The sequence below is a fragment of the Mobula birostris genome, chromosome 25 (assembly GCF_030028105.1).
Source record: "Mobula birostris isolate sMobBir1 chromosome 25, sMobBir1.hap1, whole genome shotgun sequence".
In the NCBI taxonomy this organism is placed as follows: Eukaryota; Metazoa; Chordata; class Chondrichthyes; order Myliobatiformes; family Myliobatidae; genus Mobula; species Mobula birostris.
The window spans coordinates 15,965,777-15,992,212 of record NC_092394.1 but is presented as its reverse complement, the minus strand read 5'-3'; the positions used below and the strand labels follow the sequence as shown (position 1 = coordinate 15,992,212).

Here is a 26,436-nt window from a genome sequence, read left to right as displayed (position 1 = left end):
CAGCTGAAACATTAAAAAATTCAAAGTTCAAAGTAAATTATTATCAAAACAGTCATATGTTACCATACACTACCTTGTGATTTATTCTCTTGCAGACATTTACAGGAAGAAGAAATGCAATAGAATTTTACAAAAAACTAATAATAAACCAACACTGAAAAACAAGAAATGTGCAAGAGATGACAAACTGTGCAGATATTAAAAAATACTGAGAATATGTATTGTACAGAGTCTCTGAAAGTGAGTGCATAGATTGTAGAATCAATTCAGAGTGGTGATGAATGAAGTCAACCAAGTCTGTTCAGGAACCTGATGTTGTAGGATAATAACTATTCCTCAAAGTTGAAAATTCAAAGTAAATTTATTATCAAAGTACATATACATCACCATATACAACCCTGAGATTCAATTTCTGTGGGCATATTTAATAAATCTATAATGGAATAATAACCATAATAGAATCAATGAAAGACCACATCAATTTGGGTGTTCAACCAGCTGTGCAAATACAAAAATAAAGAAATAATAATAATAATAATAAATAAACAAGCAATAAATATTGAGAACGTGAGATGAAGAGTTCTTGAAAGTGAGTCCATAGGTTGTGGGAACATTTTAATGATAGGGCAAGTGAAGTTGAGTTAAAGAGTCTGATGGCTGAGGGGTAATTGCTGTTCCTAAACCTGGTTGTGCAGAACCTAAGACACTTCATGGGCTCAACTATAAAGAATTTCATTTTCACTTCAATTAACTCCCAGTCCTTGTCCAAGTGCTGTCTGGACCCACATGCTTGATAGAAAGTAAGCAGCAAATCGATTGGACTGGCTGTCAGTGTAGAGAGGGCTCATAAATGCTCTTGGTGCAGGTCACTAACATAGATGGATATTAGAGTCAGAGCATCACAAAACACCATGTCACAGTAACCAAGCCCTTCAGCCCATCTATTCCATCACAAACTGTTACTCTGCCTACTCCCATTGACCCACACCTGCACTATACCCCTCCTATCCATGTACATAATCAAATTTCTCTTAAATGTTGAAATTGAACCCAAATCCACCACATCTGCTGGCAGCTCCTTCCACACTCTCACCACCCCCTGAGTGAATTAGTCCCCCTTCAAGTGCCTATCTAAGAGTTTCTTAAATACCCCTAATGTATCTGCCTCTACCACCATCCACTGGCAGGGTGTACCATGCACCCACCACTCACTGTGTTTCAAGAGGACTGTCCTAATTCCATGAAAATATGCACAGAATCCTGGCACCTGCCAACATGAGTATTGAGCAAACCTTGGCTTTTAGATCATCTCTAGAAATCTGGCAGCTGTTGGCCTAACCAAACAGCCGTTTACGTGAAGCTGCTGTCTAACAATGATTCACAATCCTTTTCATCCTTGTAGTTGTTCTTGCAGTTCATTTTAAAAATTCCACCACAGTACCACATTTTCCTTTGAATTAATACCATCTGTTGTGCAAGATAATGAAAAGTAGAACAATTAATTCAAAGTAGAATTGACGTACTTGGTATCATCTGCACTGGTCATCCACTTTATTCACAGGGTGTGGGCCGTATGCTGCTATTAAGCAGGTAGCAAAGGAAGGTTAATATTTATCAAAATCAAACATAATATTACACCTGTTGTGGCGAGCGGCCATTTATTCAGTTTGATACTAAATCCCTGCAGTGACTTGTGTTAGGCAATTACAATTAATTGGTTGTTTAACAGGGGGTTACACACCTAATGTAAGAGAACGCAATTACTTCTTGGTTGCTATGGTGAATGTGGGGCTTCAATAAGCATTTAAGGGTTTTCAAGATTTATGCTTTTCCAAGTTGGCCTGAGAGAGTTGGAAGCAGAAAGAGCAAATGGTTATGCTGCAAAGCTAGAAGACTGTTCTACCCCAGAGAACATTTAGAGGGTAGGACTTCCTATCTCAAGTAGCAAAGGAAGTCAAAATCGATTAGTTTTATGGGAAGTTAGATAATGACCAGCAGGAGACAGGTTTAGAAAGATATACATATGGGACGTGACTTAGGAATAGACTTGTGCAAAGGATAAATGGGCCGAATGGCTCATTTATTGTATGTTGATGTCACTGCCAAGGCCAACCCTTATTGGTTATCCCTAATTGCCCTTGAAGAGCTTGCTACACTTTGGAGGGCAATTGAGCTGTGGAGCCAGCAGAGTATCATTAAGGCAGCATCCATCATTAAGGACCCCCATCACCCAGGACATGTCCTCTTCTCATTACTACCACTGGAGAGAAGGTACAGAAACTTAAAGGTACACACTCAACACTTTAGGAACAGCTTCTTCCCCTCCACCATCAGATTTCTTAATGGACAACGAACTCACCCATGAACACTGCTTCTCTTTTTGCACTACTTATTTCATTTTTTAATATATTTCTTTTTATAATTTATAGCAGGTTCTTTCAGGTTTCTTGCTTTGTGGCTGCCTGTAAGCAGCCAAATCTCAAGGCTGTATAAGGTATACATTCTTTAACATTAAATGGACTTTGAATCTTTGAATATTTTATGTATTGCACTGTACACTGGCCACAAAAGAACAAATTGCACAACATATATCAGTGATAATAACCCTGATTCTGATTAATTTTGCAGGAGAAATAACGAAAAAGTTAGCTTTGTCACATATACAGCAAAACATACAGTGAAATGTGTTATTTTGTGTCAACGACCAACACGCTCAGGATGTCCTGGGAAAGTGAATATAAAACCAAATCAATCTTCCATGTTTCCTTAATTGTCAGGAACGTTCGGTTGATTAGCTACAGTAAAAAACAACCCTCCGCCTGGTGAGGGCTGCCGGGAAGAGAGTCAGCAAGATGTTAAAGATTAAAAGATCTGAAGATTAAATATTAACTTTATTTGTCACATGTCCTCTACACCGAAATATAGAAACATATGTCGTTTGTGTCAATGACCAACACAGTGCAAGGATGTGTTGGGGGCAGCCCACAAGTGTCACCATGCTTCCAGCACCAGCCTAGCATGTCCAGCGCTCACTAGCCCTAATCATATGTCTTTGGAATGTGTGGGGAAACCGGAGCACCAAGAGGAAAGCTATGCGGTCACAGGGGGAATGTCCTTACTCCTCATAGACAGCAGTGGGAGTTGAACCCTGATCATTGATTGCTGGCTGGAGCTGCAAAGCAATGTGTTAACTGTTACGCTACATGCTATTCAACCTTATTGAGAGATTTCAGTGAGGGCCTTTTTCCCAGCAAGTAGACTACCTGCTGTTATGCATTCATTGTCCGAATAGATTTTATTATTTGCTTGCTGAGTAAATATACTGTTATCCGTGGAAATATACTTTGTTCTATGTAAACAGACTCTTCAGATTGTGTAAATGGGCTCTGCCGTTTGCCAGAGAGAACTGGGAGAGGGCAGGGAAATGCTAGATACTGTCCTGAACCACTGAAGCAGGTTGCGATGCTGCAGTTGAAAAGCATAATAACTCTAACCAAGGTAACTGCTAATCCATTAGCCCAACATTAATAACACATTAAACAACACAATCTGTTCCAAGGTGCAGCCTGTGATAGGAAAAGCTTAACAGGAATTAGCCAGCATTGATTGAAGAGGGTACACCAAACATCTCAGTAGCTTTGAAGATTTAGAGGCGTGGATAGTTATTACAATTTTTGCAAAAGCTTTTAACAAATGTTTCTCTGGAAAATCCATTCATTAAGACTAATCAGAAAAGAAAGTTGAAATAGGCACTTTTATGTTATTGCTGTTGTTGGGCTATTGTTGCATTGACACTCAGTAACACGGTCAAATACTGTGTAAACTAGACTCATGCTACACACTTTGAATGTAACTGCATACTCTAATGTCTGGTCGTCGGTTCCATGTCACACTTCAATATATTCTATAGCATTTTGCAAGTGAGGCAAGTACAGATTTTCACATTGCAAAATGGCTGGACAGCACCAACATTGCATTTTATTGATTTTTTAAATAGAGACACAGCGAGGAACAGGCCTTTCCAGCCCGACAAGCTGCACCACCCAGCAACCCACCTTTAAACCCGGTCTAATCACAGAGTCAATTTACAACGACGAATTAATCCACTAACCGGTACGTCTTTAGACTGTGGGAGGAAGTGTGAGCACCCAGAGGAAATACACGCAGTTCATGGTAATGTCTAAGCTCCTGACAGATGGTGCCGGAATTGAACTCCTAATTCCGGAATGGCCCGAGCTATAATAGCATTACGCTAACCACTAGGCTATTGTACTGAGCACTTTTCCTGGGTTCCTTTGGGTGGAGATTGCAAACCCACCCCTACTGCATGAGCCGCAAATAAAGTTAGATCTCAGAAGTGAAAGGCCAGTGTGTTCACCCACTGTACCACCTTGCTGATATAAATAGGATTCTCACTTCCACAGAGGTTTTCCTATGAATGTTATAGATATTAATAGACTTTGCTTTCAGAGTTCAGTGCTAATCACGCTCAGACTGATTTCAAATGCAAGAAACTTTTCAGGAAGAGAACAACTTGACTCTCTGTTGTCCAAAAATCCAGACTGAAACATGCTGCGCAGAATGAGACCATTTGGCCCATCGAACATTTGCTAAACTTCAAACAGAACAATTGGTCTCCGAATTGCTCTTTTTCTCCATGCACCTGCAATTTTTACCCCCTGAAATTCACTCCTTCAGGGGCAAGCCTCAAGTCACAGTGATCTGTTTAAGAATAACAGTTATGTGTTAAAGAAGAGCTACAGACAGTTGATGGGGGCAGTGTGTTGGTTCCAAAAACTCTGAGTGAATTCGTTTCTCAAGATCTCCCTGTGAAGTACCTCTGATGCCCTATGGACCTTACCAGCTGATGGAGTTGAGTTGGGGAACATGCCTTCCACTCAGGCCACAGAATGTGGCTGCCACACAGGTCGGGATGCACAGGCCATAGAGATGAGAAAGGACAAATAATCTAATGGGAAGCAGACATATTGGTAAATCTGGTACTTGGCACAAAGACTCTGCAGTGCAACGTCACCATGAGATCAGTGGCTTCCACACAGAAGAGAGGGGGAAATGGTATTCCCATCGAGTTGCCAGGTTTTGGACAATACAGATAGTAGGCCTCTGTAGGTCAGGATTGACCATGGATGTTGCATTCTAGCTGTCTAGAAACGCAAGCCAGGGCAGTATGATGTAGAGAGCAAGCTGTTGCCCGTGTAGCAGCTCCCCCTCTCCACTCATCTGATGAACCCAAAGGAAAGGCAGAGACCGACACAGTTTGACACCAGCAGCATCACAGAAGTTGCCAATCAGTGTTGAACTCAAAGTCAGACTGCCTTAGGCATTCCTACGTTGGATATTTTGCTTGAGGTTTCCTCCCCCGTGAGTGGGATAGCCGCTAGGCAATGGAGGTTTGAGATCGGAGTTTTCCTTCTCCCAGATGAGCTGCCAACCATGGCTGATGAGCCACATTTGCCTAAAGCAATGTATTTTAAGGAGCCAGTAACCCACCTTTGCCCCTTCTTCTATCAGTAGGAATAGTTCCACCAGGCTTAGTAGCTAAGGCACATGTGAAGGCCAGAAGCTGGACTTGGTTGTCAGAGGCTATTGGAGGTGCATGCAATTGGGAGCATTTAACAGGTAGCAGGAGCTTATCCCCATTACCACTGCCGGCTATAACAATAGGGGGTGCTGGCAGAAGAACTAACTGCCTCACGTATTGAAATCAGTGGTGGGTTGGCTAGGACGGTCTGTAATTCTGTACATAAAAGTAATAACATCCTAATAAATTCACTCCCACTGCCAAATCCACTGGAGGAGGACTGGGGAAATCTGCTGTTGACTCCATTGATACTTAACAAAAACATGGCCTGTTTAAGACGCTCAGTGCCTCATGTTCCATCACTGAAGGTCCATGTCCTCCAAATTTTAGATAATTAGAGAATCGGGGTAGCAGACCCAAAAGTCCGGATTACCATGGAACTTGACAGGGAAAGTATAGAGATAACCTTACCCCTGGCCGGGGTGTCCAGGTTCAGAGGTCACAAATTCAAGCTAAGGGGTTCCCTATTCATAATAGAAGGGAAGAGAAATTTCTTCACCCAATGTGTGGCATAGATTTGGAATCCTCTAGTCGGGGGCGGGGGGCGCCAGGAGCCATGGAGGCTCGGTCACTGAGTAAATTCAAGACAGCGATATGTAGATTTTTGAATCTTTAAGGGAACCATTAATTTTGCAGATTGTACAGGAATCAGCACTGAGGTAAAATTTCCGTCATGATCTCATTAAGTTTACTGAGCTATCCCCTGCAGCCTTGAAACCCCCAGTGTACTATCACTGGAGACGGACCTTTGATTCAGAATTTTTTTTTACGTGGGATTCAACAGAACCTCCAGCAAAGTAATTCTCCGCCCAATTGGTCTGGGGCTGTGTTTATGTTCCTCTTAAGCATCCTCACACTGTACACCATCCAACTCAATCATATTAGCAGTTGCTGTGAAGGCCAGGAGACTGAGGACCATTATTTGCTCATAGTAGTAACCACATTTCTCATGACTTGGCAATTGAGAACAGTGGCTGTGTATGCTACAGAAATCTCCAAAACACATCCATAACTGCAGGACAGATGAGGATTCTTACTGCGCAAATGAAACACATGAAAGCTTTAATTGTTTGTCAGTAGTCATCAAGAGCACTCTGCAGGACATAAAGGGAAACAGAGGCATTCTGGTACTTGGCACAGAGACTCTGTGTTTCTCTTTTCACAGATGCTGCTTGACCTGCTGAGTGTTTCTAGCACTCATTATTTATTAATGACTCTATATATGATCCACAAATATGCAGAGGTTGCGATGCACACTGCCTTCCAGCGTAAACATCAAAATGTAAAACTATCATTGCTGTCCAGGGCCATATTAGCCATACAAGCAACAAGATAATTCATTTAACATTGCTCAGTCTCACAAATGTACCTTTAAACACATCTGGACTATGTAGTTGTACCCAGTTCCACATTCTAATCCAAAACCCTGAGCAAAAGAAATGAGTGTCAGCCATTTGATTCCTCCACTTTCTTCTACCATGGCTGATCTTCTACCTCAACTTTCTTGACCTCATCTCCTATCCCTAGAATATTGTAGCATCACTCCGGGAATTCTTAATGAATCCAATGGAAATATACTTATGGACTCTCATTTTAGTCTTTCCACAAGTAGAAGTATTTCACCCTCCATCTACCGCAAAGCTTTTCTTTTTTTTGCTCAAAACACACAATGTAATGCACTTGTCAACTTAATGCAGTGCTACCCAGTCTCAGCCGAACTCACTCAGCAGGAGGAGCTTTGTAGTATGGACAGAGATGGAAATCAGGTAATTCAGTCTATAATAGATGTAAACCCAATACAAATTCCCTTTTACAAGGACTGCAGTGATGAACTAACACTAAATTAAGATTACTTAATTATAAAAATACAGCTGTTATTTGATGTCTTATAGGCAGCTTAGAAACATAATGAACTGTGACAGGCGTCTTCACTTCTCTCTGGGTCTTCTGAACACGTCCGCAATGTTTCAACAACTCTGCTGCTGCCCAGTGGGTGATGAGGAGCTGCAGTATGTTTACTACTGGGCAAGGCATCACTATTTCATACGCCGCCAATGAGCTCTTCCTGAACTCAGGCATAAATCCATTCAGCACTTTGAGCTTTAGTATCAAAGACTCGAGCATTACTGAGTGGTTCGGCGCGCAGCTCAATGCCTAAAAGCCAGAACAGTTCACAAGTCAAAAGTGTGGCTGCGAACCAAGTTCTCTCATGGCAGAGGATGCCCAAAGCCCTGCAGTTTACAAATCCTTCCTACCCGACTTCCAGCCACTCATTTGTGTGTGTTAGGGTGTATTCTGGAGTTAGGTTATATAACAAATATTCAGTTCAGCTGCAGCCTTTCTTCAGATTTGAATGAGGATTGTAGATTGAACTTAAAATGCAACCCTGAATAGTAGTCTTCCTGGAGCTGTGCACTGGATCAGACAATGCTGATTAACATTCATTTTGGGTGTCTGGAGTGTGAGTGTAAAGATGGAGATGTGTTCAAAGAAAGCAATACAGATACTTTGTAACTATAGAACTGTCCTGCTGTTACCTTCGATCTTTAGCATATAAAAATATCATGTAATATCGACGCTCTTCCTCCAAGAGTGTCTCATTCTGTTGAATAAAACACTTCTGTATCCACTAGCTTCATGTCTCTGGTGACTTTGTTCACGTTATAACAATATGTTCATAATCTGGGGAGGACTTCAGGTCATTTTTCCTATTTCATATAATTCTGCCCAGATTCTGAGCTGTTCCATCACAATATCCAATTCAGGTTATGTTGGCTAATATTTAAACAAAGGCACAAGGAGAGAATCATGTGCTTCTGCACAGATAGAACACTAATTAGAAAATGTGAAAAGGCTCAGTTGAGGTTCTCCTGACCTTTATCTTTAACTTTCGCAGGAGACTCTGGGGGAAGTGGTGCAAACGTGTTTTTAACCATTCATATACTTTCATCCATCTGTGCAATTTTTATTCCTGGCCCTTTCAGTTTATGTTCGCCCAGAGATATGCTAAGAGGTCAGAAAAACCTTCATGGAAATTCAGGAGAGCATAACATCTAATTTGATAATACTTATGGCTAAATGCTAAATTCCAGTGTGGCGTTACAAAATGGGATCAGGTAAGTAAAATCTGCAATAACCTCCCGCAGATCTCAGAATATCAATAGTGCACATGGAGTCAAAAATAAAAAAATAAATGTCAGCATTTCAAACACATGCAGGAAAAGAATCAGATCAATGCTACCTCAATAAGCCCAGTCAAGAATTGCATGATTATTCAACGTTCTATCAAATATAACAAAGGATTGATGACAATTCTGTAGAACGCTGACTTAAAAAGATGGAGCAGGGTTACAAACACAGCAGGTAACTCACCTCTGTCTCAAGGCAGCCACGGTAGCCTTATCAATCCTGCAAAGAAAAAAGACAAATGAAAATTAATCATTCACAAGTTCTCGACTAAAAGCAACAACCAGGAAAAAAAAACAATTTTCTCTTGATTGGACAAGGTTCCCCTGTATGAATCAGCTGGTGTCCAGGGTTGCAAGCTGTTGAGCATTGGAATGCCTAGCTGGCTACACTTGCTGGCACCATACACTGCCCAAGCCCCATTCACTTCCAGCCAGCTATATGCAAGTAATCCCTCCTGTAAAGCAAAAACCTCCCCTAGCAACTAATAGCATTACACTCATAAGTAATCTGTATATTGTACTCCAGTATCATGTTCCAGTTCTGCACAGTCCAATGAAATAATCCAGAAAGCAAGAGTCAAAAATCAATCTGAATGCTCTGTTTGGCTGGAATGCAGATGGATTGTTTCCGATTCAATTGATTTACCTTTGCCAGCAAGGTAATTATGCAGAGGTGAGAAACACTATTGACAAATACTAAAAAACAAGGACAAAATACTGGCTGCAAATATTTAATCTGACCCTTCTGTGAGATGACCTCCTATGGATTTGCTGACTGGTGTTATGTTTTCGGCAATACTTCAACTGTTGTTTGAGTGAGGCCAGATATTCTCATGCATATACAGCTACACTCAGACAGTTACTTGTACATTGTGTTTTATAGGATAGCTTTTACATTTATATTTGTTGTGTTTTTTTTGCTTTTTATTGTTTTCTTTATGCTTATTGTGTATTTTATGTCCACTGGATCTGGAATACCGATCATTTTGTTCTCCTTTACATTCATGTACTGAAGAATGACAATAAACAATCTTGAATCTTATATCTAGTTTGCACAAAACACCCATGTTGCAGTCTTGTCTTCTCATTTACTAAGATTACGTTTGATTACTCCATCCACAAATTTAATTGCCCCTCTATTGGTAGCCATGTCTGCACCAGCCAAAGCTCTCAAATCTAAAATACCCTCTCTACACTTCTCTAACTCCCTAATCTATCCCTCTATCCTCTGCCCCCTCTCTCTGAAAAAGTGCTTGCTCATCCTTTCCCATAAGACCATAAGACAAAGGAGCAGAAGTCAGCCATTCGGCCCATCGAGTCTGCTCTGCCATTTTATTATGAGCAGATTACATTCTCCCAATTAGTCCCACTCTCCCGTCTTCTCACCATAACCTTTGATGCCCTGGCAACTCAGATATCTATCAATCTCTGCCTTAAATAAACAACCTTTCCCCATCTGGCATTGGACACAATTTTTAGCTGGGACCAATTCTATGAAACTGCTTGGAATTTTAGCAACAATGGAGGTGCCCCAATCTATGTAGTGAACATTGATAAATGGTCAAAATAAACAATTCAGTAATGACACAAATTAAAGCTTTATCCCAATTAATTATACCTAGAAATCAAATCACAACCTGAAAAGATGGTGGGGGTAGCAATGCTTCCCTGTCTAATGTTGAGTCACAGAGGAAGGCTAAAACATGCCAGGGTGATTTATTTTCATATATATTAATTTAAAAAATCAGTAAAGAGCTTTAAAGGCAAAACCTTGTTACTCATGACCAGTGTATGGGAGAAAACAATAGAGAAACTTCTTCACTGAGACAATGGTCAGAAGGTGGAACTTGTTACCACGATGTGTAGCTAAGAGAAAAGGGTGAAACTGGATTAACATGTCAAAGAGAAAGGAATAGAAGGAAATGCTGCAGGAGCAACATCTCATATTCTGTCTGGATAGTCTTCAACCTGATGGCTTGAACATTGATTTCGCTAACTTCCAGTAACTGCTCCCCTTTCCACCTTGCTCCAACTCCCATTAGTTTTCCCTCATTCTAGTGGCCCTCTCATTCTTTCTCTTCCTTTCCCTTGCCCCCATGACCTGTTCATCACTTCCCTCTGGTTTCCCACTTCCTTCCCATGGTCCACTGTCCGCTCCCATCAGATACCCTCTTTTTCAGCCCTTTACCCTTCCAGCCTCGGACATCATCCCCCTTCCTCCTCACCTGGTCTCATCTATCACCTGTCAGTTTGTACTCCTCCTCTTCCTACCACTTTCTTACTAAGGCTTCTACTCCCTTTCCATTCTGGTCCTGATTAAGGATCTTGGCCCAAAACGTTGAAGGTTCATTCCCTTACTGCCTCACTTGCTGAGTTCCTCCAGTATTTTGTGTGTGTTGCTTCAGGAGGAAATGTAGATGGTTTGGATGGCTTGTATACTCCATTAACATTAAGTGGCCTGTAAATGTCTTCCAACACTTTCTTATTCTGTCAGAACATTAATGCATGGATGACTCTTGAGGGGAAGCAGGTAAGTACTTGCATTCAAAAAAGGCAAAATAAGGACATCAACTAGGAATGACAACAGCCCACAATAGACTTACCCTGTAAATTTCTATCCCCGAATCCTTGAGGGTAGAAATGTTTTTTTGTTCCATAAAAAGTAGGAGTAAGATTAGGCCTTACTGCCCTCAAGTCTGCGCTGGCATTTGATAAGGTTATCACTGGCCTCTGTATCTCCACTCCCACTCTCCTCCTCATGCTGGTCTTCTCCTCTCTCTAATCTTTGTCCTGAGGCAGGGTTTTGCCCTGAAACTTCAACAATTCCTATCCCCTCACAGATGCTGTTTCACCTACAGAGTTACAGATTCCAACATCTGCATTCTCTTGTATCTCCATGGCTGTTCTGACCTTGGCCACAGTCACCTGTTGTAATCACCTCCACTTCCCTGTTTGTCTCCCCCTGGCATTGACTCCATTATGAAGCCGAACATCTGTCCGACACAGCCTCTACACCTCACAATTCAACAGAATTTCAACAACTCACAACTCCTTGAGGGAAGAAATTCCTTATCTTCACCTTTACCATGCAACACTTTATTCTGAAACTGTGGCTCTCGTCAGACGTGATGGGCTGCTCATCCAGAAGAAAGAAACTCTGATCTCAAACCTCCACTGTCTTGAGGCTATACCCACTCATGGGGAAGGCTTTGGGAGTAAACCACAAGGAAAAGTCCAGAGCTGGAGTCCTTAAGGCAGTCCTACACTGAGTTCAAATCTGACTGGCAACTCCTGAGATGCTGCTGGTGCCAAACTGCAACAGTCTCTGCCATTCCTTTGGATTCATCAGCTGTGGGGAGAGGGGGAGCCTGTTGCATGGGAAACAGCTTGCTCTCCATATCATACTGCCTTGGTTTGCACATCATATAGACAGCTAGGATGCAACGTCCATGGTTGTCCTCGACCAAAGGAGGGCCTCAAAGGTCATTCTTTCGACCTCCAATGGGTATAGGCCCAGCCTGCTCAATCGTTGCATAAATCACGACAAGGCATGCTTCTAAAAAGAGATTCATGGACTCTACTGCATTATCACTTCAAATTTAATTTAAAAACTGGTGTTCCTTCCACTTTATTTTAAGTCATAATGTGTACCTTTCTCCCAGACTCAGCTCCTGAACTCACAGTTGTTTTCCTAAGGTATCATCCCATCATCGAGCCCTGCCCACGTAGCTGAAATCTGTATCTGCTGACGAGAGGTGGAGACTTAATGCACAGAAACAGACACTTAGGTGCACTGTCCACACAGATCATCAGCCACCCATTTACACTAATCCTGTATTAATCCCATCTTTTATATTCTCATCAATTCCCCCCAAATTGTACCGCTCATCTATACACCAGGGGCAATTTACAGTGGCGGTAAGACATTGAAAACCTACAGCACAATACAGGTCCTTCAGCCCACAAAGTTGTGCCGAACGTGCCCCTACCTTAGAAATTACTAAGCTTACCTATAGCCCTCTATTTTTCTAAGCTCCATGTACCTATCCAAAAGTCTCTTAAAAGACCCTATTGTATCCGCCTCCACCACCGTTGCCGGCAGCCCATTCCATGCACTCACCACTCTCTGCGTAAAAAATTACCCCTGACATCTCCTCTGTACCTACTCCCCAGCACCTTAAACCTGTGTCCTCTTGTGGCAACCATTTCAGCCCTGGGAAAAAGCCTCTGACTATCCACACGATCAATGCCTCTCATCATCTTATACACCTCTGTCAGGTCACCTCTCATCCTCCGTCGCTCCAAGGAGAAGAGGCCGAGTTCAATCAACCTATTCTCATAAGGCATGCTCCCCAATCTAGGCAACATCCATAGGAGCAGAATTAGGCCATTCGGCCCATCGAGTCTGCTCCGCTATTTCATCATGGCCGATCCATTTCCCTCTCAACCTTATTCTCCTGCCTTCTCCCTATAACCTTTTGTGCCCATTCTAATCAAAAATCTATCAACCTCCGTCTTAAATATACCCAATGACTCGGCTTCCGCAGTCACCTGTGGCAACAAATTCCACAGCTTCACCACCCTCAGGCTAAAGAAGTTCCTCTTAATCTCCGTTCTAAAGTGACATCCTCTATTTTGTGACTGTGCCCTCTGGTCCTAGACTGCCCCACCATAGGAAACATCCTCTTCACATCCACTCTATCTAGGCCTTTCAATATTCAATAGGTTTCAATGAGATCCCCCCTCATTCTTCAAAATTCCAGCAAGTAAAGGCCCAGAGCCATCAGTCGCTCCTTGTACAAAGAGCCGTTCATTCCCCGAATCATTTTTGTGAACCTCCTCTGAATCCTCTCCAATGTCAGCACAGTGGCATAGTAATCTACCAACTTGCATGTCTTTGGGATGTGGAAGGAAATCAGAGTGCACAGAGCAAACCTTGAGGAGAATCTGCAAACTTTATACTGACAAAATCTGAGGTCAGGATTGAGTCCAGGTCTCTGGTGCTGTGAGGGAATGGAAGCCCACCAACCTCATATAAACCTCCAATCTTGATTTCATGCTCAAGAGGGATCTACTTTCCCTACACAACCCAATCAGACCTGGAGCTGGCCTTCTGCACTTTGTGACTCTGGGTCTAAGCCAGGGGCGTTTCTATGGAAAATAGCGCCTATGGCAAGCACTGAAATTGCGTCCAAACATCTGACACCCATCTTTTAGATAACTTTACCATAATATCAGCTCAAAAATACAAGTCAAGCTCGTTAATCTTTTAATTAACAAATTAGGGCTCCACATGAAAATTATAACTGCACCTTCCTTGCTTTCACTGATGCAAATTGGTCTATGATGTGATCAAAGTCAGGTTTTCGGTTTCTTCTCTTTCTACACTCAGGATCACAGAGCCTGCCTTGACCCAAGGAGGCTCTTAAATACGAAAGTATTAGTTTTAACTTGCTGAATGATCTCTCACAGCTGGTGATGGAAACTGCGATGGTTATTATTATCAGAATAGCAATGCGAAGATTGGGGAAGATGCTCTTATCTCCATACTGAACAATAACTTCAAAAAGCTCTTCAGGTCTTGATATTTTCAGGTTGACCCTCCTTGATAGCAACATTCTGCAATCTAAAATTTCTTCATATAGCTGCTGTCCATCAACATCAGAGCTGTATAATTTGCCCAAATTTTCGCACTTCTTCTTTAGGTTGTTACTGTCTGCGCCGTAACACAGTCCTTTGACATCGAGAAGGAACCCAAACTTGGCGTCAGTGTTGTGCAAACGAGCGAACCTTTCGTCCATTTCTCTGTGAAGGCAGTCCAGTGTTCCCTTCATGACTCTTTCCATTTCCTCCTTAGCTGTTAACCCAGCGTCTCTCGAGTTCTCATCAGCCGTTCGTTTCTTTCGTCTCTCAACTTCAATATTCCATTCTTGACAGAGACCGACTCCTTCTTCGAGTGCCTCACTGACTAACACATCTCTTTCATCATAAAAATGATCTCGGAGGGCTTTCAAATCCAGGGCAGTATCGTGGAAGTTCATGCTAGGATCTTGCAGCCTCTTTTGAATACGGTCAATGTGAATGAGTACTTTGTTCCAAAATCCTAGCAACATCAGAAAATCGTAACTCACCATGTGGTTGTACAGCTGCCTTGCGTCACTTCTTGTTTCACTGGTCTCGCTTTCATTGTCTATCATGTCCTGTAGAACTTGAAGTATCTTCTCAAGGTACTTGTTGACAGACTTCACTGCTTCTGTCCTTGCACTCCACCTGGTTTTGGACTCCGACTTAACAGCCACAGGCACGGTGTTTTTGAGTTTTTCCCTGTGCTATGTTGAACGAGAGAAAAACACGTAGAGGGCTTCAATGGTTCCAAACAACATGACCATCATTGTATCCTGCTTGGCTGCATGTCCACCCACCAAGTTGGGTGAGTGATTGTCACAATTCACAAACACTGCCAGATTATTTTTCTCACTTATTCTTTGTGAACACCACTTCTGTGTCCAGCCATCACAACAGTGTTGTCATAGCACTGTGACCGACAATCTTGTAGCTCCATTTCATCCTTCTCTAGCTGTTTCAAGATGTCTTCAACCAAGCTCTCAGCATCCTACTGGCTTATCTGGATAAAACCAAGGAAGGACTCTCTAACACAGACTGTTTTCTTCTCAAAATCAACTTCCACATATCTCACTACTTCTGACATCTGCTCACGGTGTGCCTGATCAGGAGTCAAGTCGAACATGAGACCATAGTTCAGTACTTGGCTTTATGAATGCTTCTCAGTAAACCCTGGTGAACGGTGGATGCCATCATGTGGATGAATTCGTTCTGGACACCCGGTGAAAGATAAGACATGGATCCAGGATGACTTTCCAAATGAGTGAGGTGTTCTTTTATGGCAGGGTCAAAGATGGCCAGTAGTTTCAGTAAACCAAGGAAATTTCCCACATTGGAGTCATCGTCTAGCTGAAGTGACTCCCTGTGTCCTCAAAAAGCCAGGTTCTGAGTCGCAAGGAATTTTATGCAGTGAAGGATTCTCATCAAGATATTACGCCACTTCTGCTTTTCTTTTTCAATCTGTGACTGAAATACCGTGTCAATAACTCCTCTGTTTCCAGCTAAATTCCTTTCCATTTCTTTCCACTGTGTGAAGCATTCCCGATGATTCTTGGCATTTTCATGAACACTAATCCTTTCAGGTGCTTTCCACTGGTTGAATCCACTTTCCTGCTCCAATGAGGATTGATAGTCTGACCGGGAATAGAGAAGACAACAGATACAAAATGCAGACTCCTTAGAAGGGGAATAGACCAACCATGAGCAAGTCATTTCCTCACCATGGCCATTTCCCAATTTCCTCTTGAACCAAGTTTTGTTCATTGAGCAGTTAGTTGTTGGTAGGAAAGGCCCCTCACTGTTTTGTAAATATTTAGAACCCAGCTTTATTATTTCTGTTCTCAACGCGTCAGGCAGAATTGCTTTTCCAGTATCCTTGTGGAACTTCAGAAGTCCAATGAAATGCTGTTTGATCACTTCTGGTATGACAGTTCGAGGCTCTTTGACACCATCCTGTTCACTAGGTTCAGTGTCGTCAGGTTCAATCTCGTCAGGTAAAATCTCGTCAATAAACTCAACATCACCACCACCACCATCGTCTTCCCCTCCTGTCATGTCCACGTTCTCTGTGGCAGCCTCACTCTTAATCTCGTCATACTCGGATTTATCTGACTTGACTTCCTCCTTGGTTTGTGATGCATTTGTACTTGATCCACCTTCGGATTCTAACAAACTTGTAGCAGGTGCAGGTGACTCCATGGAACATGGCAAACTACTTGTCCTGGGCTTTTCAAAGAAGGGCATGAAGAACTTGCTCGACTTCTCGGCTTGCTCCACCTCCAACTTTCGTCTCTTCCGTTCTTCAGCTCCACTTTCCTTCTTCATGAAGAAACGTTTCACGGTCTTCTTACACAATGCTCTGAAATAAGGCCATCCTAGTGCTTCTCACCCATGATAATCAAAGATAGATCATACACCTGAAGAAAATTCTTTTTTCACTACCCGAGGATGGCTTGTCTGACTTTAATAGAAATTGCTCAGTGGCGCCCCCTTTCAAGTGGTGCCCAGGGCATGTGCCATACCTGCCATACTTTAGGTACACCACTGGTCTAAGCAGTACTGCTGCATAGTTTTAATGAAATAAATAAATTCATTTGCTAAAAATATTGTTAAAAAACTCACTATCAAAGGATAAACCTTTACAATTCCTTTCAAGGAAACATTTTGTGAGAATTTAGTTGCTAGGTTCAGTTGCTAAGTGATATTCTTCTGCATTCTTGTGGAAGTACATTGTTGCTGTTGGCAGCCAGTACAACACCAATAAAAGTTCTGCAAATTGGTTGCAAGGATATGGTGCATTATTCAATTTCTCTCATTCACACCACTTCTCCAACACTTCGGTACGAATTCCAAGCTTCTAATCAAACCTCAGCCTCTTCTTTTGTGCTTCTCAAGGCCAGCAAGTAGAAAAGGAATGACTCTTCAAACTATCATCCCTGAGACAGTTTAAGGATAACAAGTTTGCTATTTAGGATGAGGATGAACAGAAATTTCTTCACTCAGGGTCTATGAAGTTTTGGAATCCTGCACACTTTAAGACTTAGATTAAATATATTATAATTTAATTTAATTTTATTTAGAGATACAGCACGGTAACAGATCCTTTTGGACCAACAAGCTCACACCACCAAATTAGATCCATGTGACCAGTATATCTAATAATCCATACATCTTTGGAACATGGAAAGAAACCACAGCACCCAAAGGAAACCCACATAGAGGGAGGGAGAATGTGCAAACTCTTTACAGGCAGAACCGGGGTCTCTGGCACTGTAATAGCATTACCCTAACTGCTACTTTACAATGCTGCCCAAAGGAGCCAGATTAATATTGAGAGCAGAAGGAAATGGGATAAAAAGCATTGAAGAAGCAAGGAATCAGTTGAAACCTCATTGAATGGAGACACAGATGCTGGAACCTGGAGCAACACATGAAACTCTAGAGGAACCCATTGGGTCAGGCAGCATCTATGGAGAGAAATTGGCATTCCATATTTCCAATCCCAATCCCAATGAAGAGTCTTAAACAGTAATGTTTTCCTCCATAGATCCTGCCTGACTCGCTGAGTTTCTCCAGCATTCTGAGTGTTGCGTCACTCAACACTCAGGAAGTGGTGAATGACCATTTCCTACTCCAAGTTCTTATTCTTAGCATGTGCAAGTATACATCCTGTAAAGCTTTCATTAGTGTCTAAGCTCTGTCCTTTGCAGAACATTGAAGTTTCACCCACTTTGCACATGAAGCACTCTTCTGACTTTCTGCCTGAGAACATGCTAATTGAGCTCTGATCTAGGGGCAGTTTTGTGCGCAAATTATACTTTATACTTTAAAGTATAAATTTGATCATCACTGAACATAAAATGAACAGAGAATTGAATTTGTTTTCATAAGCCCCGGGCACCGCAGTTGAACCAAACACTTATTTATCTCCTCACAATGGGAGGTCAGAAGATTGATAGGTCAAAGTTAAAAATAGAACCCCATGGGTTGCTTGATGTATGGGTCTCACCAAAGGTTTAAAAACCACTAGTGCAGTAGAGCTATGTTTGAAACAAAGCTTGAGGTATTAGCTTCACTGTGCATGGTGGTTGGAAGCCTTATGGTCAGTGCTGGACATCCATCACACCATCTCTACAAATCCCAAGAACATGGCTGGGAACAACTATGGAGTAACATCATGTATTAAAATAGCATTTTTTAAAAAAAATGGTCTTAGTTGTTAAAATATTAAGCATGGGTCACATAAAAGCTATCAGATAGATCAGGGGTTCCCAACTTTTTTATGCCATGAACCAGTACCATTAAGCAAGGACCCCAGATTGGGAACCCCTGAGATAGACAGAACACAAACTTCAGAGCACAGAAGCAGAACAAACAACACATTGAATTCATCTAGCTCTTTGAATAGCAACATATTCAATGTCATTCCTCCACTCTTTCCCCTTAGCCTAGCAAGTTATTTTCTTTACAGTGCACTTTATAACCACTTCATGCATTCTTCATTTATTTTGGGATAGGGCTTACTGGAAAGGCCAGCTTTTCATTGCATGTTCTTAACTGGCCTTGAAAAGAAGTTGGTGACCTGCTTTCTGAATCCAGTGTGGACCATCTGTGGTGAAGGTATTTCCGTGCTATAAGTAGTGAGTTCCAGAATGTTGACTCAGTGACAAAACGTGGACTATATTGAAAATGGTAGGCTAGTGAATAAAATTATGGCTGAAAATTTGTGATTCGAGATTTAAAGTTATTTATTGTCATTTTTCAGTGTGCAAGTGTACAAAAGAATGAAATGATTGTTATTCCAAATCCAATGCAACACAAAAAAACACAAGAAGCATAAAAAACACAAAAAGATATAAATATAAAAGCAATCCTATAAAACACTATGTAAGCAACAGTGCATTGGGGGGGAATGAAGGGTGCGGAGGGGCTGTGGAGAGGAGTGGATGATGTGAATGTAGTGGTGGTGGGGTGGGTTAATGGGTGGAGGCGTTGATCAGCCGGACGGCCGGGGGAAGCAACTGTTTTTGAGTCTAGTGGTCTTATTGTGCATGTGGCGTAGCCTCTTCTCAGAAGGGAGTGGTACAAACAGTCTATAAGCAGCGTCGGTGGGATCCTGCAGATATTGCTGATCATTTTCTGGCAACTTATCCCGAATCATATTCCCACTCTCTCCCTGTGCCCCCAATGCCTTTTGTGTCTAGAAACCTATCCATCTCCTTAACTATATTCAGTGCCTTGGCCTCTGCAGCCCACTGTATCATTTTACAGGTTCACCACCCTCTAAACAGGGGTTCCCAACCTGGGGTCCAGAGACCCCTCGGTTAATGGTAGGGGTCCATGGCATAAAAAATGTTGGGTACCCCTGCTCTAAGTGGAGAAGCTTCTCCTCATCACAGTCTTTAATCTCCTGCCCCGACTAAAGTTCGTAAGCTTCAGTTAGATTTATGCACATTCTCTTCAATTTCAGTGAATACAAACCTAATCTCCTTAAACATGGGTTCTGTCATCAATCTGTGAACTTTTACTGCCCTCCTCCTTTGGCAAGCATATTCGTTCTTCAGAAAGGAGGCTAAAACCGCACACAAAGGTCCAAGCATGGTTTTACCAAGACCTCAAGTGATTCAAGTGGTTCCAATTGTTATCAGAGAACATACACAGTATTTTTGCTCTTCGCAGACATTCCCAGAAACAGACCATTGTCTAATTGTAGCAAGACTTTACTAATCCAAAGTCAGAAGTCAAAGTCATAGTAAATTTATTATCAGATATATCTATGTTACCATATACTACCTTGAGATTCATTTTCTTGCAGAAAATTCACAGGAAATAAAGGAATATAATAGAATTTATGAAAAACTATACATGAACAAAGACTGACAAATAACCTTATGTGCAAAAGAAGACAAATTTTATAAATTAAAAAAATTAAAAATAGTGAGAACATGAGTTGTAGAGTCCTTGAAAGTGAGTCGGTAGGTTGTAGAATCAGTTCAGAGTTGTGGTGAGTGTAGTTATCCACACCAGTTCAGAAGCCTGAAGGTTGAAGGCTAATAACTGCTCCTGAACCTGGTGATGTGGGACATCAGGCGCCTAGACCTTTTTCTAATAGCAGTAGCAAGAAGAGAGCATGGCCTGGATGGTGGGGGTCCTTGATGATGGATGCTGCTTTCTTGTGGCAGCACTCCATGTAAATATGCTCAAGGCTTTGCCTGTGATGGGCTGGGTTGTATCCACCAGGGCTAAACTTACTTTGTATGAAGGTCTATATGCCTTATGTCTTCTTAGTAGCACGTGTCACTGGTGCACAAGGTCAACAATGTTTCTTTGTACATAACCACTTACCATTCCGACACCATTTAAATCAGGGGTGCCCAACCTGGAGTCTATGGATCCCTTGTTAATGGTATTGGTCCATGGCATGAAAAGGTTGGAGAGCCCCTGATCCAAATAATATGCATCCTCGCTGCTTTTCCTACTGAAATGAAAAACTTCATATTTATCCATATTAGACTGAATCTGCCTTGCCCTTTGCCCATTTGGCCAATTGCACTGTAACCCCTCTGCAAACTCCTTGCAATTCCACCCCACTTAGTGCCATTGGCACAGTTTGAAGAAAAAAATCACAGCCTGTTGCTCTATCCAAATCATCCAATCAAATAATGCAGAGTTTTCAATTGTGGAGGGTCGCAGTGCACTGAGGTATGGTTGGATTGTGAGGCTGGGTGGCTGGAGGCAGAAGGGTATTTGATGATACCTCCAGCAGTAAGTCCAACCAAAGATGGCAATTGCACTGCATCATGGAAAGGGCTTCAGCAAAAGTTAAATGGCTGTGACAATCTCAATGTGTAAAGGCCTGAAGCAAAATGACTAGTGGAAGCATAACCCTCAGTAAGGCAAGTTTGAAGCTCATTCTTCAAACGACTATCTCTCACGTCAAAAGTCTCAAAAATATAAATTTTCTAAGTTTCCCTGAGGATACTTTAACAGCATTCATTAACTGTGCCACATTATAATTAACTGGTACAGTCAGATATATTTTTTTCCAGTAGCTGTGTCTGCAGGCTTAGAAATATCACCAGTCTCCTGACAACATGCTTTCACATAAATATGTCATCAACCAAAACTTTCTGCCCACAACTTAGTTCCAAGTCTTGTTAACCCATTTATGCCAATGCTGCTCCAGATTTTGATAACATTTCAGTCTTAAAATCATCCCATATCCAAGTCCCTTGACTGATAGCCTCCTACCTCCGATCCCTCTGGATCTCTTTGCTCTTTCATTCAACCTGAGGTTTCTCAGGTTAATCACTCTACCACAGGTAGATAGGAGAGTAATTAACCTTAGCAATTATACTTCAACCTTCCTCTGTTGTGAAACTCCCTCTTTATAACACTTCGTCTCATTAACTCTCTCTCTTTACTCAATTATGCTGTCTTACATAAACATGTACTTGTGTTTTATGTCAACCTGTCGAACTTCAGGCCAAGCCACTCCGGGACTTGTGTTAATATTATTTTGTAACTGTGTGTACGGGATTGTAACTATATGCGCTGTGTGCGACTATATGTACCTTGGCCCCAGCAGAACAATGTTCTGTTTAGCTGTATACATGTGTTTGGTTGAATGACAATAAACTTGAACTCTGTTATCATCTGTCCTAATCTCTCTCCATCCCTCTCTCCCTCCAACTATGTGGCCTGGTGTCACATTTTTGTTTTATCATAAACATTGCTTGGTTACTTAAGATGCCAGAGCAGTCAAATAGATGCAATTTTATGTTTGTTTAGCTGATGCATTTTCTCCAAACATCCAGTTTAATCTATGTTTGGTTTCTGCATTGTTCTGTTCCCTCACTCTATAAAATCAAAATGTTTTGAGTTTTCATTCCAGCCTCAAGGAACCTCATTCATCTAAGATAAAAATCAGACACATTTGTCTCAGACTTTCTCTGTTGCCTGCTGTAATTGCGGCATACTCAATCATCTACTCAGCCTCTAGCTCTCTACTCATCCCAGGGATGTGTTAACAATCAGCTCAAATAAGTGACAATAAACTGGGCTTTAATAATACATGGAAAGTGTATTGTCTCTTTCTTGGGTCTGCAATTGTGCAAACATTTAAAAGAAGATCCAAAATGAAAGCAAAATCTATTATAAAATAAAATACAAGCCATAAATAGACAAAATTAGCATATAGCTGATGTTACAAATGAGAATCAAAAGTGAAATTGCCAGGTATTCTGCAGCCAATATAACATTCTTGTAGGAAGAATCAGGATTAACATTTCAAGTTGATAAACCCTAATCAGAGGTGGGAATAATTAGGGACAAACAGGTTTTAAAATGCAGATACACACAATTACATTCACCTTACTCCAGATTCAGGGTGGATGGGGAATAGGCGCAGAAATGAGATCTGATCCCTGTAAATACCCCTCCTGCTGAATAAAATGAATTCAAGTTATTTTACTTTGTTGCGGCCCCTACTGTCCCCACAGTAGAGTAACGGAGTAATGCTATTACAGCACCAGCAACCTGGTTTACAATTCTATAGGAAGTTTGTACGTTCTCCTCATGAATGCATGGGTTTCTTCTGGGTGCTCCAGTTTCCTCTTACATCCCAAAGACGTGTGGGTTAGTAGGTTAATTGGGGGGTGTAACTGGGGGGGGCACAGGCTCACTGGGCCGGAAGGACCTGTTGCCGTGCTGTATCTTTAAATAAAATAAATGAATAAATAAATAAATCCATCCAGACCATTAGCTCCATTTTACAGTGAAGCAGCTACTTGAGCAGTTCTGGCTAATTAATCTTTTGGAAGCAAATGAGATTTACAGGGAAAGAAATGGTTCGCCCAGCCCCATATAAATGCAAATTAAGACATGGATTATCTGAATGTACAGGGCACGTTTAATTACTCCCTAATACCCATTTTATATTCTGAAAACTGTTACTATATGAGAAATGGGAATAGATGTTAATAGTTCTGTACTTAGAAATTGAACACTGAGTATGTTTGATTTATTTAATCAGAATAAGCAGCGAACACCATATAATATGTTGAAGATTAAATGCAGCATGGTGCAATATATTTACTGTACAATGTTTGTGAGAAGATGACTCATCCCACGGTTCCTCTTACCATGTGGGGTCTAACCTTCTGTTCTGATTCTTCTGTGGGATTTTAAACTGACTGGCAAAAAGTGCTGCAGGGAACAGAAAGACAAGCCTTTTGCGCAGCATATACACAAGAGACACTGCAGATGCTGGAAATCCAGAGCAACACACACAAGATGCTGGAGGAGCTCAGCAGGTCAGGAATATGGAGAGGAATAAACAATCGACCTTATCACAATGCAACACTGACTCAGTCTGCAGCAGTGGCAGCACGGAGGTTCAGCTTGTACAGAGGTTAAGTGCTCGGTCTTACAAATAAACCCCTACCTCTTTAATGTTATACAGCTGTCCTTTAATATGCGCTGTATGTGAAGACATTACAACATTCATATTCTTCTTCCTGCCCGTTACACCGCTGGTGTTTAAGATAGCGATGAAGGTCCTCCATCACTCTGTCCGTACCGCTGCACACAGATATAGAAGGGCATTCTTCATTGCGGTTTCTATAACAATTTTCTTTGACCAGTCAGGGATGTTAGTACTGAGCTGAACCCCTAGACCCTGAAGGACCGGTGGATCACTCTTAGTCCGGCCTCTACCCTTCGACCTGTTTGGCATAGGTGACCCTACCTGGAGCCAAAGCATGAAGCCTTGATTCCAGCCAACATAGTTCTCTGGGTCGATGAGGCACACAAGCCTCCAAACCCAACCGCAAGGTTGTGGTTCTCTTGAAGAAACATTCACATTCCATGAACAAATATTCCTCACCTGCACATCTGGTGCTCTTCCTCCTTCCCTTTCTCCCACGGTCCATTCTCCTCTCCTACTAAATTCCTTCTCCTTCATCCCTTTACCTCTTCCTCCTAGCACCTCCCAGCTTCTCCCTTCATTCCACTCATCTCCCCCTTCACTTGGTTTCACCTATCATGTGCCAGTTTGTACTCCTTCCCCACGCTCCAATCATTCCGGCTTCTTCCCCTTTCCCCTCCAGTCCTGGTGAAGGGTCTCGGCCTCAGTTCAATCCTCTCCATAGATGTTTCCTGACCTGCTGAGTTCCTCCAGCACTTTGTGTGTATTGCACTTTATGCACAGTGTGTGTTTCGAACCTGGTCATCATTGCCTGCTGGGGTGTTACAGGCCGATTCAATCAAGGCTTTCAAAAAGGGCTTTTGCGAAGTCTCTTTCAAAAGGGGAACTGGAACAGTCTTTGGAATTAGTTGTAGGGGAAAGGGCAGGGGGTGGGACTGCTTGATTGCAGACAGCCCATCACCATTTCAAGAAGGCAAGAATCCTCCATCTCTGCTGCTTATTATGCATTCTTATTCAGCTGCATTTTTTGTCCTATGATAACAAATTCCTCACCTGCCATCAAAAAACACCAGCATATTGACCTCATCTCGGCCCCTCACTGTTCAATTAAAAAGAAACATTTCCTCCTTGAGGTTAGCCGTACTTGGGTTGTTTTCTTTGGAGCAGAGCAGGCAGATGGTGGGGGCGGTGGGATTGATAGAATTGTATATTTTTTCCTTTTTCATTTTTTAATTTTTTATTTATTTTTAAAATAATACTTTATTTTAAAATTTTGAGTGTAAAAAATAATGAGAGGCATAGTCAGAGTCCATTTCCAAAGTTGGAAATGTCAAATGCTTTAAGGTGGGCCGGGGGTGGGGTGGTGGAGTGGAAGTTTAAATGAGATTTATGAGGCAAAATTATTTTTACCACAGACTGATAGGTGCCTGGAATGAGCTGCTAGAGGAAATGGTGAAGGCAGATATGAGAGTAACACTTTAGAGGCATTTACTCAGGCACATGAAAAGGCAGGGAATGAAAAGAGATGGACAATGGGCAGACAGATGAGATTAGATTAGATTAGCACATGGATCAGTACTGATATAATGGGCTGAATGGCCGGTTCTGGTACTATTATATGTTGTTACCACAGAACTAACAGCAGCCATGGGAATTCTGACTGTTTCAGTCTTTGCCTATCCCTTCAACGTCCGAACAGGATCACCACCTCTGACCTTTGATATATCCCTGGTTTCCATCACCAATGACAGCATTCCTTTCACTTGCCCACTCTCCGAGCTCTGCAATTCTCACCCTAAGTCTTCAATTCCTTATCCTGCTTGAAGACCCTCTTCAAAACCTACCACTTCCAGCCACAATTTGATGACCTGGAGAATGAATGCCCAAAGTCATATTTTGTTTAATTTAATTTTTTTTTAAAATTGACATACAGCATGGAATAGGCTCTTCCGGTTCTTCAAGCCGTGCTGCCCAGCAACCCCCCGATTTAACCCTAGCGTAATCCTGGGACAATTTACAATGACTAATTAACCTACCAACCAGAGTGTGGGAGAAAACCCGAGCACCCAGAGGAAACCCATGTGCTCACGGGGAGAACATACAAACCCCCTAGAGGCAGCGGTGGGAATTGAACCTGGGTCAGTGGTACTGTAAAGCGTTGCACTAACCACTACCGCCCCACCTATGAAATGTCAAGGATTTTTTTTTGCCATATTATGGGTGCCATATAAATGTAAGTTGCTGCTCTAGTCTTTACTAGAGCCTGAGTTTTGCTGTAGACCTGTTCCCATCAAATGCCCAGTCACTCACTCCCTTAGCCCCATGAAGAAACCTTAAACACAATATTCTGCAGATGCTGGAAATCCAGAAGAACACACACAAAACACTGGAGGAACTCAGCAGGCTAGGCAGCAGCAATGGTAAGGAATAAACAGTCAACATTTTGGGCCAAAGGTCCTGATAAAGGGTGTTGGCCTGAAACGTTAACTGTTCATTCCTCTCCATAGATGCTGCCTGACCTGCTGATTTCCTTCAACATTTTATATGCATTACTATGAATGAAACTTCAGTAATAAAACTGATTTCACCCCCAATTC

At 42.0% G+C, this 26,436-nt stretch overlaps 1 protein-coding gene across 2 annotated transcripts in view; it reads right to left on the bottom strand.

The window, feature by feature from the left end:
* The window catches only part of LOC140187816 (rap1 GTPase-activating protein 2-like), a 448,669-nt gene that overhangs the window by 292,108 nt on the left and 130,125 nt on the right, over positions 1-26,436 (bottom strand). For both annotated transcript variants that reach the window (XM_072243593.1, XM_072243591.1), the window contains exon 2: positions 8,975-9,010. Coding sequence is in view for 1 of the 2 variants with exons in the window: in XM_072243591.1 (XP_072099692.1) it covers positions 8,975-9,010 (36 nt within the window). In the remaining variant the exon portion in view is untranslated. The remainder of the gene's footprint in view (positions 1-8,974; positions 9,011-26,436) is intronic.